The 13,640-nt window shown below is 43.1% G+C and overlaps 1 protein-coding gene across 1 annotated transcript in view; it reads right to left on the minus strand.

Moving 5' to 3' along the window:
* Positions 1 to 13,274, minus strand: part of LOC109462450 (C2 calcium-dependent domain-containing protein 4C-like) — a 35,787-nt gene extending 22,513 nt beyond the window's left edge. The window contains exons 1-2 of the mRNA XM_019759006.1: positions 12,854 to 13,274; positions 1,753 to 2,353 (exon numbers count right to left, since the gene is read on the minus strand). Of these exons, the coding sequence (XP_019614565.1) occupies positions 1,753 to 2,353; positions 12,854 to 13,274 (1,022 nt within the window). The remainder of the gene's footprint in view (positions 1 to 1,752; positions 2,354 to 12,853) is intronic.
* Positions 13,275 to 13,640: the final 366 nt, after the last annotated feature.

Genomic DNA, 13,640 nt, shown 5'->3' on the forward strand with positions numbered 1-13,640 from the left:
TATTGTATTTTAAACTGAAATTGTTACTATTTCAACCTACGTGTTCTTATGATGTGGATTTTTTAGTGATGATGATGTTTTTAATCTATGTATTGTGATGATGTTTGTATGTTGTAGAATTGTAAAATGACAATGCAATTCAGACGTGCCCGAAGCACTTAGGCACGTCTGCAATGTTGATATTTAATAAAGATTTGAAAGATTATGAGGTTTGACTTCTTCTTTGGAAAATGAATTTTCCCATGATCTGCTGAATGGTAAAAGGCCGGGGAAATTGTGGCAATTGTTATAAATAACCTACTTCTGTTGGTCTCATAGTGAATACATTATACTATATATTAAAGTGTCTGCCGTGCAAGTGATTGACTTATAAAATGTGCTTTAAAAAACATTTTCCATTGAATACATTGGCCAATCTCTTGTGTAAAGGGGTCCCTTTCTATCTCTAGTGAGTGTGCACCTATTAGTACCTCATACCTAATCTCCAAGCAGATCTTCCATAAAATACAGTATTACATTTGGCCAGGCAGTATCCATTAGCCAGGCAGTATCTACAGGCCACACTTCGGTGGCTAATGGACACTCTTCTGGCCAATGGATTCTGCCTTGCCACCGGTATGATCTCCTTGGGAATTACCTCATACCCAGCTGTAATATTCCCTACAAAGTTGTTCCAGTTTTCAGGACAGTTATTTTTGATCACCTGTGGGTATGCTGCCACACGCACCCAATCTGGTACACAGTACGATACATTCCATGAATTATTGTCATGTCCAACTACCATATCTGCTTACGTAGGCCAATTTCTGTATACGTTATTTCAAAAGCGAGACCATATCATCAATACATGAACATATTGTAACTCATATACCGTATAGATAGTAGTTTGTAGTAAGAAATGTAATAAGATAGTTTAGTTTTGTAGTATTGTTGTATTACTGCCACACATTGTACCATGTACGATTGTTGAGCAATAAAGTTCATTCATTCATTTCCGGTGCAGGCCGGCGCGGCGAAATTCACCAATTTCCCATTCCCATGACGCATTGCGCCTGGGGGATCTTCCAGGAATGCATAGCGCAAGAATTTTCCGAATTATCCTGTTGACCTTAAACAGCTTTTTTTCTGTTGTTTTCTGACAACAAATAGAGAATCAAATTTTTGTGTTCTTTTTAACATGGGACACGTGGTTCGTAAACGTTACAGTGGTAACGCTATGCTGTCTGACAAAAAAAGGAGATACAACTATTGATGTTAATGTCATGTTGAAGATTTTCAGTTCTTTCTCAGCGGGATTGCCATCTGCAGTATACAGTCATCGGCAAATAGCCTTACCTTCGCATCTGCAACACGGCCTGGGAGATCGTTTATGTATGCTAGGAACAGGATAGATCTCGATGGGCCCCAGAATCGTACCCTGGGGGACACCAGGAATCATAGCTACTGAGTCTAACCAGATTATTTACAATGACGTACACCAATCATTACGAGAGAGGCATATAAAGAGCAGCATGTAAAAAAGATATATGTTTTCGAATATTAGTTTTTGAAGATTCGTACGATAGTGTCCGTCTAGAATTAAAGTACAACGACAACCGCAGCTGAACTGTAGAACTGCAGAACTTTAGCAGAAAGATTCTAAAATTAAACCAACCAACCGACCGACCGACCGACCGACAGACAGACAGACAGACAGACCGACAGACAGACAGACAGACAGACAGACAAACAAAAAATCAATCCTACATCTACCTTGTTCTGCCGAAGTACAGAGACTCCTTCCTGTTAGTAGTTGGAGAGGTATCCAAGGTCGTGAAGCCGTATGACGTCGTCTTCCTGCCCAGATGCTGCAAGGTCATGGCTGCCCTGGAGATGGGGTCAGAGTTCACGCCGTCAGGGTCATCTGTTTTGGCGGGGGACGCTTCGGCGCAGTCCGGACGAACCCAGACCCCGAACCGCCGAGCCCGGGGCCTCACGGGTGAGCGCGGCGGCGTGGAGTAGCTCCCGCACCCGTCCGACTCCCGACTGTTCTGCCTGGACACCGACAGGAGCAGACTTTCCGAGCTGGAAGTCCAGAACACGCTTGTCTTCCTCTCTAAGTCCGCGGCGCTCTGAATACTGGCGCTCGGCACCACGCGTGAGTCGTGCGGGGGGCTTTCATCGCTAGGCAGCCGGCACGGCAACTCCGTGGTCGGGATCTCGAACTCGGGAATAGTGTCCGGGGTAAGGACGTTGGTGCACGGGCGGCGCCGGGCGTCGTCTGTCCCGCTGGCCGCGACGACACCGTCCCGGGCGGACCGCACGTGGAGGTTCCGCACACTGTTGACCAGCCACATCCCGGAGATGCAAACACCTTCAGTTGTACCAAAAATATTCTTGTCTACTAACTGAAAGTGTTCTCGTAGGTAGCTACTCGAGCTCTAGATCTTAAATCCTAGCCGGTTGTTGTGTAACCAACGTGAGCGCTACTGAAGCATCTTAACAAAAAACGTCTAGACGCGATGCTCGCTTCACCTAACTCGATTTCCTGATCACGGAAAGTGATTTTACCACATGGCGTCATCCCTTCTCGTCACGACTGGTGGAAGATTACAATTTCAGTAAAGCTATTTCTGTCGGAGATGTGATCCCTTTATACCCTTCCGGCATCACACATGATATTACCTGTGATCACTGTTCCGTGGGCAGGCCGCTGTGTGATCCTTGTGCGCAACATTCACACGTCTGCACGTCCCCGTGAGACAAGCGTGTGTGCATCTCCGTGTTTCGCCCCGTGTCGGAGCGTATTTCTCCTAATACGACGCCCCCAGCATTCACCGCGTTCCACTTAAAAAGTAGCCTGGTATCCAGTCTTTGGGGATATTGGGGTGTTCAGGCAGGTTGTGTCTTCGGGGGCTCTAATAGCTTCCCCCGCCCAGTGCAACAGGCCGTCCCGGTAGGAGAGTTACGCTAATAAGAGACAGTTTGCTTGGGGATTTGGTTTCCCCCCCGACACGAACGTGGAGGGCTAATCAATCTCTCGTGAAATACACACCGGGAAACCTGTGTGAGGCGGGCGGTACAGAGCTCTTGCGGCCCCGACCACGATCAGACTGGATACCAGGCTAAAAAGCGGAAGGAAATACAAGCACGTCATGGAGGCGTGGGACAGGAGGATAGGAGTACATCAGTGTGACGTCAACGGGGGAACTGGAAGGCAGAGCAAGTAGATTTAGGCCAATTTTATGGGTGGCATTCTCATAAAGACCCCCAGACTAATGCAAGGTCAAGGTCAACCATTGGCTTCCTTGTGGATGACCTTGGTACTGCAGCAGAACTTCTTGCGTTTGCATCTTTTGTCCTGAATATGTTATGGTCTTGGATTTTTAATGACAGAAACATGGATGATTCTGCTACGTCTGTGGCGATTTTGATCTGGAAACCCCCGTCTCGATAATTTTTACACACACCATGGTGACTGTGTGCATACTCGGTACAAAGGAAAACAAATGCGAAACCAAGCGTTAGAAGATGCATTAACCACCAGTTCTAACAGTTCCAATTCATACAGGCTGGATGATGAAAGATCATCTGTTGAGAGAAATTGCAGGTTGCATGCCGACCCTAAGGCAGTCCTTTTGAAGCTTAACTCTGTTTTCTTCCAAAGCTTGGTGATAATGAAAGGGTTCATTTCCTGCCGAGCGCCCTTTGAGCGGAAGACAAAAATCAAATCAACTTTAGTGCTCAACAACTGTAACTGGTGCAACGTTTAGCAAAAAAGAGATAACAAGTGTAGATAAATGAACTATATTAGGTATATTTCTTACAAAGCTAATCCATAATGATACTAAAGCCAAACTATTGTCTGTAATTCAGGAGCCATGTATCAATCATAATGCATCATTTCCCATGTGTGCCTTAGGCCACGGCAAGTAAATTTTATGGATGACATCCTAGGCCTCCACAGACTTCAAATCTAACACGAGCGGGCCGAAAAAAAAGCAAGGTTCCTACATTTTAAAATTTTGACTCAATCATTGTACAAATGGTTTAGATCCAGTGGGAACATTACATATACACAGCCAGCATCACATTCAATGTACACAATATACACAAACAAGACATTCTTTTCTTGTCTCCTCTCTTTATAGTTATCTGCCCCCATTTTCCGACATGGCAACAGACATTTTTGCTCATTTTCGGCATGTTGACCACTGTCAGAGGGAAACAAAATTTCTTGTGAGCTCTAACCACGTACAATCTTTTATGTACTGCTGCTTTGGAAGGCCTTGAACGCATGCTAGTCATGGCAACCATACATGCAAGTCATAAAATCGAGTATATGTGCTCTTTTGAAGTATCAAGGTCCTTTTAACACCCTATCACATTCCAGGCATTTCATAAATTCCTGCGGGCAATTTGTGTACATAAATCAAACATGATGTACAAAAGTGCACCATTCTCTCCGCAACAGGTCCGTCTAATGACGGCCTGGCCCACTGCGCGATGCCTTACGTCGGCTTTGAAGTCGGGTAGGATGGCGCTTCGTGTGGCATTTTGCATGAAATTTGTCTCCTTTCTCGAATGATTTCAATGCCCAATTCCCTATGCTTAGTGCTAGAAATACTTTTTTGCAATGTTCTGCAATATTGAAGAATTTCGCTCTGCACTTTGGGAACACTTTCTGCAAATACACACGTAAAAGTCTGGATCTAAACCCATGAAATATACAAAAATTGCATGTTGGCAAACGTGATTTTACATGCAATTTGAAACATACATGTATATGCAAAATTGCTTGTATATTGTAATTAATTTGTAATGTTATGTAATGTATTATACTTGTAAACGAAAGCGCATTTCACTTAAAAAATGATTGCCTGTAATCTTATTAACGTTTCCCGAATATTGTAATGAGCAACACAATTCAGACTTAAGTCTGCGAGTTGTTTAATAAAGACTGAATTGAATTGAATTATAGAGGCAGTAGTGAACCAAAATCCTAATTTTTTACAGTCTGCAAAATTGCAGGTTTCTTAATTTTTCTTCTGCAATATTGAAAATGTCTCTGCAAAAAGCAGACTGCATTCTAACAAAGCTATTGATAGCTGGTTGATTCCGCATTGTTAAGGTCAGCATAACTTGAGGAAAAGGCCTTTTGGATTTTGGTGTTTTATGGTATGTGGGTAGGTCTTGGGAAGGCATAGGTCAAGGTCAAATTTGGGTCTCCTGGTGGCTGACCTGGTATACTCGGTATACACACGGCATTCGTCAAGTGCGTCAGGCATGCGTTAACTAGCAGTACGTCCGAAATATGCTCTGCATACGCATTGCATTCGTTACTATTCGCAGCAAAAATTAGGGTCAGAGTGTTGGGTTGTGGCGTTAGTACATCTGGTAACTTCTTATACTTGATATGTTGAAGGAAAAACATAACAAATGTCCCACGGCAGTAGAAATGGCAGAACATCAGAGGTAGTAACTGACGGCTAATACTAATGGAGGGGTGGTCTCAAAACTCTCAAAACGCTCGCTACACGGTGGAAGTAACGCACGGCTAGTGGAGGGGTGGTCTCAACACTTCACCTGCTACTTCTGACGTGGAAAGTCTACGAGGACCTGAAATGTCACAGAGAGAAAACCATTACAGACTACTTCCAAAAGGAAGAATTTGAATGGGTTTGGAGATGCTTTCTCACTGAAATGACTCAGACCTTCGTAGGACTCATAAAAGGGACCATTGTTTAAGCGGTATATTTTATTATTCACGAAGCAACCAAGTCTAAGATCCTGGAAATTATTCAACATTACATGTATGAGTATATTATCATAAAGTAAAGATTAAATTATCTTTTATAGGTGACACATGCAATTAATACGCATGCAGGGCTTACGACAACACATTCGTGACATTTGAAAGATGAAATTTCAAATCTTCAATGTTCATTTGACATTTTATATTAAGTCCTATTGCTGACGGGATGCATTTCCGTTGTATGTAGTATAAGGTTTTAAATTAAAAAAACTCATTTCCCCAGACATGTTGCGTTCTTATTCATTTGCTTATGCTTTGTACATTTTTTAAAACTTTTGTTAATCTATGTTCTATGTAAGCTGTTGTTTAAAAATCATGTACTATCTATCATCATTACTAATTTATTTATTACTATTATTATTATTTGTCAAAAATTTATGTTATCTTCCTCCCGCATTATCGTTTCTGTTGTGTATATGTTAATGCTTATTACTTTTGATTAGGCCACAGCAAGTAAATCTTATTGATGATATCCTCCGAAGACTCCATCGTAAACCTTGTTGAACAAGAAATGATACCTATATTGTGCTACGTTTACTGCCAACTACAAGTATTACAACATGAATTTCTCACTGAAATAACTTTGAAAGATAAACGTTTTCAATCAAAGTTTCCACCACAGTGGAAAGTTAGCTAAAGGTACTAAAATGTGTTAGTGTGATGAAGTCGAGACAGAAGTGAAAATGAGGTGTTCCTGCAGTGAGCCTTGAATTCAGAGACAGGGTCTGCACGCCTTGTTTCGTGTGGTGTAGCGAGCCGTTTTAATTCACCGTTATTCGTAGCCGGCCGCGGCCTGCTCTAATTCGACATTACTGGCGATGTCGATCGGTAAAACATGAATCGTGAAGCGTGTTTGGTCACTTTAAGTCTACTTAGCACGTTATTTGTTATCCTGAATTCATCGCCAAGAGTTGTTGACAATAATTTGTGTCCTGAAGTCAAACGCTAGATTGCCCAATGTACACTAACGTATGTCGTGTAGTAGTACGTAGCGCATGTTTGGTCAATTCTAAGTGTTAACGTTTCTAGGATCCCCCCATGTACAACCTCTCCAAATGGTATCTCGCTGCCGTCTAAAGTAAGATAAGTAAGACCCAAATGTAAGAGAGGAGGGCTTGTTTTGCTGTCTGTCCATATGTCATAGCTAAGTTCCTCATTATACAGCTAGTGTTAACGTTTCTAGGATCCCCCAATGCACGACCTCTCCAAATGGTATCTCGCTGCCGTCTAAAGTAAGATAAGTAAGACCAAAATGTAAGAGGAGGGTTTGTTTTGCTGTCTGTTCATATGTCATAGCTTAGTTCCTCATTATACAGCTACAGATATTCTCACGTTGTCGTTGGGGTTTGCGAGATGGCAGATAAAGCTTAGACTTGTCTCTTCGCCTTTCCAGTCAAAGCCCGTTTCCTCGTTGTGTGCAATTTAGCGTTTGTCTCATTGGGACCTGGGGCGGGTAGAAATGTTTGAGGCTTTGACAGCTTGTATATTTTCCTTTCCACTTAGACCAAGTTTATTTGATTATATGGATGACATCCGCGCGCGCATGAATTTTCGGCCATTCCCCCCCCCCCAAAAAAGTTTTCAACCATACTGTAAATCGTGCAAAACAGTTGCTAAATGAGCAAAAATATACCATAAGTTGCAAGGAAAACATTTAGAAACGATACCAATGTCGTAGAATGCCAAAATCAAAGGAAAAAAGACAAAAATGTAACGAAATGAATTCGAAGAGTGGATTATTCGCCATAACATATTCTGTGCCATTTGTTCAACCTTCATGACCACGTAGATTTCATAGTGAAAGCAACTTTTTTTTTGCAAAACTTTTTTTTTATTCGCACGCGCGCATAAGTTTTGGGGTTCCCAGAGGATGTCATCCATATAATCAAATCAACATGGCCTTACTAGCTATCCATGTGATTAATGTACTAATTCATTGGGACATACATGTAAGTGTTGTTAAAGACATCAGTGCAGTTTTCAGGGCTTGGGAAACCAATTTTTCAAAGCCAATATTCCAGTCATTTATCTACATACTGAGTTGAAACCACACCATACCAATGTATATTGGCCGTCATGGAGCAAAAATTCCCAAAATTCTGATGGAAAATGGTTACTGGAAGGTCCCCTGGCTGATTTTTAGGGTACCACCCATAAAATAAAGGAATCATCTTGGGGCTTGTTTCTGCAGCTTTAAAAGTCCAAAATATGAAATACTGACTCAAGTGTTCTGATGTGAAACTATGTGTCAATATCACAAAGATTGCCTTATTCACAATATTTCCAGTTTTGCCCTGAAATCGCATTGGATGCCTTTAAATGTACTTCCTGACAGCATGTGTCTATTTGCGCCTCAACCCATAGCTCGGTCTCTCGTTATGTACATGTAAGATGCAATTTTTAGTCTCATTGGGACTTGGATAGTCATACATCAGAAAACCTCTGCTTTCTAACAGCTTAAGGTTGTCTCTTCACATTTCTACCCGCAGCTTTTGTATGTTACTAATGATGCCTGTTGTTGCAATGGGACTCAGGTAGTGACAGAAACGTTTTGTCTTTAGCGTTTTAACCGAGCACAAAATCTGCAATTCTTTATAGAAGAAATATAGAATAACTTTATTGCACGACAATTGCACATGGTACAATGTATGGCAAACTACATAAAGAGAGTAACAACAATAGAATAAGTGTGTTGAATAAGACCTAATGTCGAATAAAACCTAACATATCTACTAGTATATCTTAATTATTCAAATAATAAGGGATATCACAAGTCTTTGATAAAGTGTTACAATCGAGTGGGCTAATCACAAGTTTCGGCATTATATTTAGGCCACAGCAAGTAATTTTTCGTTTCACGAAAATGAATTTATGCCTATCTCTCTAGCCGATACAACAGATTTTAACAGCCAGAACAAATGATCAACCAACACGATTTGCTCTTTGGCGGGAATAAGAATATTTTTAATGTCAGAATGGGATCAGCTCCCAATAAAAACAGTCGTAGGAAACCATGGTTCCCCACACTAGGCAACTCGCCTGGTGGTTCCCATGGGAATCGATATACACAATTTCTGATAGGATTTGTTATGTAAAGATAACATGTCAAATCTACAAATTTTCATACATCATAATACTAGTATTCTATTGTCAATCAAGAATTTTTTCCACCACTTAACTTGGTAACAAAGGTTGATAATTGCTAACTTTTAGACACGAAAAGAAATATGTGTATACATATAAATAAATGGATACATATATGTATATATAATATATATATATATATTTGGTATACAAACACCGTAGTAAAACGTGACGTATCTAACTACGTGAAGAACTTGGTAGACATGTCATGAACATAACTCGGCTGGTATATATAAGGAGCTAACTGACTAATATCCAAAAAAAAAAAGTTGATACCCTGAACATGGAACTGGACCATAAGCATAATTAAATGGGATTAGTCAAAACTAAAATTAAAAAACTAGGTACAAATGTTACTTGGTATATGAATACTGCAAGAACTTGGTGAGTAAAATTGATACAACCGAACAAATTTGGTGTATCGGTAAAAGATAACAAAACAGTTGTTAATAGGAACAAACCGCCTGATATAGACGAAAGTAATGATTAAAACTTAAAAGCACAATGACTGCAGGATATAATAAACTGTGCAGGTATCCCGACACGTGGTAACTCACCACCGAGTCAGTACTGTTGTTACTAGGATATTACCACTCGCCACTGAGACATTTTGTTACAGTATTACATACGAAGATATTTCCTGAATGCGTCTGAGGACCATCGCCCTAACCTCCGGATGGTTGTATCAGGAACACCTTGCAAAGCAGCTCGGGTTGCTGCCCCAATGCGGAACGAGTGCGGTGTATATCTGTGTGGATCTAGGTTTGTCTGAATGACGCAAGCATGAAGCACTTTTGCAAAGTAGTCACTGGTAACTGGAGAAGCGTTTTGTGTCAGGAACAGATACCCCGGTCCTCCCCCCTCAACTGTAGATATTGCCTGATGTTCCCTACTGGGCAGTATCGGCTGTCCGGCTGCGCCAGAATAGAAATGGTAGACGGGTTGGACGCCTTGCTATGCTTGTACGTCTTAAATGTGACCACGAATGAAGTAGGGTTACCGTGTGCATCTAACTCAGCGTGAACGTCAGATATTGTCAACGTGTGTTGGGCTTCGCGCGTGATGGCAACCTCGCCGACGCGAGCGAAAGCATAGTACATAAATAGGAACATTGTCTTGAACAGACAGTTATCGTATTCCTTGGGAACTATGTGTGTTAGAGAGTGTATCAATCTGTGGAGGATGGGAAGGGTGATAGGCAGCCTGCCGTCTGGTGCGTGGTTCCTCTGAATTGAATGTAATAACTTGCGGACAAAGAAAGTTGAGGTGGGATCCGTAAGGTTTTGTAACTTATGGATGAAGCTGATGGCAGAAATCTTAGATGTAATAGAAGAAGGGGCGAAACCCTGTTGATGTAGGTATGCAATAAATCGGCCTATCAGCGCTTCAGGAATGGGCAATTGTGTAGTGTCCTTGCCATGAATTGCTACATTGAACTGACGGAAATGTTTCCACGCAAGGCGGTACGCATTGACCGTGCCTGGCGCTAGGGAGTGCAGAAGTAAGGTGTCACTGACTGATCAAGTTGCTGGGCTGGAGATAGGGTGGGATGTGCGTCGGGCACCGGTCCATGTGGGGATATCTCTCCCGAAAGAAGGTCCACCTGCAACCGGGATAAAGAATCAGCCATGTCATTCCTTGACCCAGGGATGTGTACTGCTTTAAACAGGATATTAAGACGAAGGCTTATAAGTACAAATTTGCGCACCAGTGGCATGATTGATGGGTTTTTGGAGGTCTGTCTGTTGATAATATGGACGAGGGCTTCGTTGTCCGTGTGCAACATAATGCTTCGATTTGACCACTCCTTACCCCAAACAAAGATAGCTACGACAATGGGGTAGAATTCTAGTATGGTTATATTTATGTTCCGGAGAGAGTGGGGCCAATCTCCAAAGAACCACGCAGTCTGAAACACAGCGCCATATCCCAGAGAACCCGCTGCGTCTGTGTATAGGTGGAGGGTTGTATTATTGATAAAATGATCATCTATGAAAAAGGACTTTCCATTAAATTGCTCCAAGAATTCACTCCACATTTGTAGATCCAGTCGAGCCCCTGTGTCTATATTTATTTGTGTTGTCTTACGGGACTTTCTTTTGGTTAGATCAATCAAACGGCGGAGAAAAGCGCGACCCGGGGAAACTACTTGACATACGTGATTCAACAGTCCAACCAGCGATTGAATCTCTTTTAAGGAAGCCGATGAGCGCTGGATGAACTCTTGAACTGCATTCTTACACCTATATAGCTTGTCTAAGGCAATCTCGCCTCCATTGCTATAGTATCAAGTTCAATCCCAAGGAAAGACATGATTGTATCAGGGTGGAGAGTTTTCTCCCCAGCCAGAGGGACCCCTACGTCTTGACACATGTCGCAAAATGCTGCAAGATCCCGTTCACAAGACGCGTATGTGTCGTTTGCGAACATAAAATCGTCTAAAATGTGAGTGGGGTATCGTATGTTGAGTTTTTGTACTGCCACCCACTCTAACGCGGTGCTGACTGCTTCAAAATAGCACAGGAAGTGGAGCAGCCCATTGGCAAGCATCTATCGTAGTAGAACCCATCATTAAGCTGGAACCCCAGAAGGTGTTGATCGTTTGGGTGAACTGGGATGATTCGAAAGGCGGATTGTATATCTGTCTTAGCCAAGTAACACCCTGGACCTAGGGTCTTGATATGTCTGATTGCGGCATCAATATTAGCATACGAAGTAGAAGCGAATTCCCGAGGGATGCCGTCATTAACAGAGCTGCCGGCTGGGTGGGACAAGTCGTGTATCAACCGATATTTGCCAGGCGTCTTTTTTGGCACTGCGAATAATGGAGACAGGAATATGTTTGGGAAAGGGGCTGTCTTAAAAGGACCAAGTATTCGCCCTGCCTCGAGCTCGGATTTAAGTTTTTCTCGGATAACTGGGGACTGCCAAGAATTGGAGGGAATGAAGTTAGGTGCCGGGCGATGCCTGGGGCCAAAATAATCCAAGGCAAAGCCGAGTGTAAAACCACGAATTATGTAATCTCTTTCAGGATTACTGTAGCCCTCTAAATAGACAGCTAAGCGGTTAACGTCCACGGGGGTTGGCAGTTTTGGGCTGGGTGCTCTTGGGACACGTGTACTTTGTGTGCAGGCCGGAGCAGGTTGGGCATGTGTGTTTGTAGGGGCAATTTGTCGCGTTAGGACAGTATGATCCGGAGATGTGGTAACGAAAACAATAGCCTCGAGGCAGAGAGTTGTCATTGCCCTGTGAGTGTTGTTGTCGGGGCTTGGATGTTGTAGGAGACGAGCCAAACTGGTTGAATGCATCTACGTAGAGTTGCATATGTGGCACGTCCAGGGGAGATTTGGGGTATTGTGCTGAAGCTGCCTGAAGAGCACGTCATACTTTCCCCACTGAGCACCTCGCTCTGCGAGGGATCTGATCAGGTGTGAGTACATTATCAGTTGGGGGCTACGCGCGAGATGCTTTTGGATATATATGTAGTGGTATACAGAAAAAGCCAGTGACCACTGAGACAAAGTAAGGTATTGCTTATTGCTCTCTGAGGGGCTCGCCAGTGTCAGGGTTGGTGATCCTTCCAACGAGTCCAAGTTGACTGTGTACTGAGAACGAGGACGGGAGTTTGGGAGTAAATTTTTGAAATCAACGAACTTGTCCTCCCAGATCTTGTTTTTTATCATAACTGAAACTCCCGTGTCTAGGGGGAGATGGACACCCGCCTGCATCAAAGAATTGTCCATGCGATAAGCGATTGAAGACGGATCACCAATGGCTGACACTGGCCTTACATGTATCTGCCCAGAGCTACTGACTGTACTAGTAGCGTTACCTAGCCCTGTTATGTTGGAGGCCAGAGTGGTGCCCAGTCCCGAGAGACTGGGAGATGCTGCTGGGGTGATGGCATGCGCAGACCATGCGGTGACAGGCCGAGCGTCGCTGTCGTTGAGTAGATAGGGACGGTGCTGGACGAGGTAGCGACACTTGTCGCTAGGATACTGTTCTGTAACAGCGACACACTTGATGCAGTGGTGACGGTGTTAGGAGCAGTGGTTACTGCAGCTGTTACGGTCGCGGTTGTCACCCCTACTGTAGCAGTTCCAACTACGCCCCCCTGAACGCTTGTAGGGACTGCTAGTGGGTGGGCACTGGTCTCAAGTCTGTCCATGAGTCTCGTGGTGACCTCCTGAAGGTCGTGCAGCTGCTTCTGCAACGTTTTCATGGTGAGTTTGGGTGGCTTCTGCGTATGTCCATCCCCGGTCGTGGACTGCTCCTCCACGGTGACTGATGTAGACTGTCTCGCCGCCCTCCGTCCGCCTGTTCTGGTAGGTGGCATTGCACGGGCTCAAAATAGAGACAAAAGGAACAGAATTAAATCGTTGGGTAAGTTAGAAATAGATCTTCAGAGATAAATAACTGAAGAAATGAAGGATAATCGTGATTGGTGCATCAATGGATACATGTGGGTATAAGTATATATAAGTATATCGGGTCATTTTGAAAAGGAAAGAAATAATAATAACTTGTCAATAGCGTTGATATGTCAAGAAAAGGTGGAACTCACTGGTATGTCCTTAGGTAACTCACCTTCAGGAACCCAGCGGTGGTACAATATGGTCGTGACCCTCGAATACGAATTGCTCTGCCCTACTGACTGGCAACCGACAGTACTTCGACAATTAATTTTTTTTTTTTTTTTTTT

This window comes from Branchiostoma belcheri, unplaced genomic scaffold, assembly GCF_001625305.1.
Source record: "Branchiostoma belcheri isolate BF01 breed outbred unplaced genomic scaffold, Haploidv18h27 scaffold117, whole genome shotgun sequence".
NCBI lineage: Eukaryota > Metazoa > Chordata > Leptocardii > Amphioxiformes > Branchiostomatidae > Branchiostoma > Branchiostoma belcheri.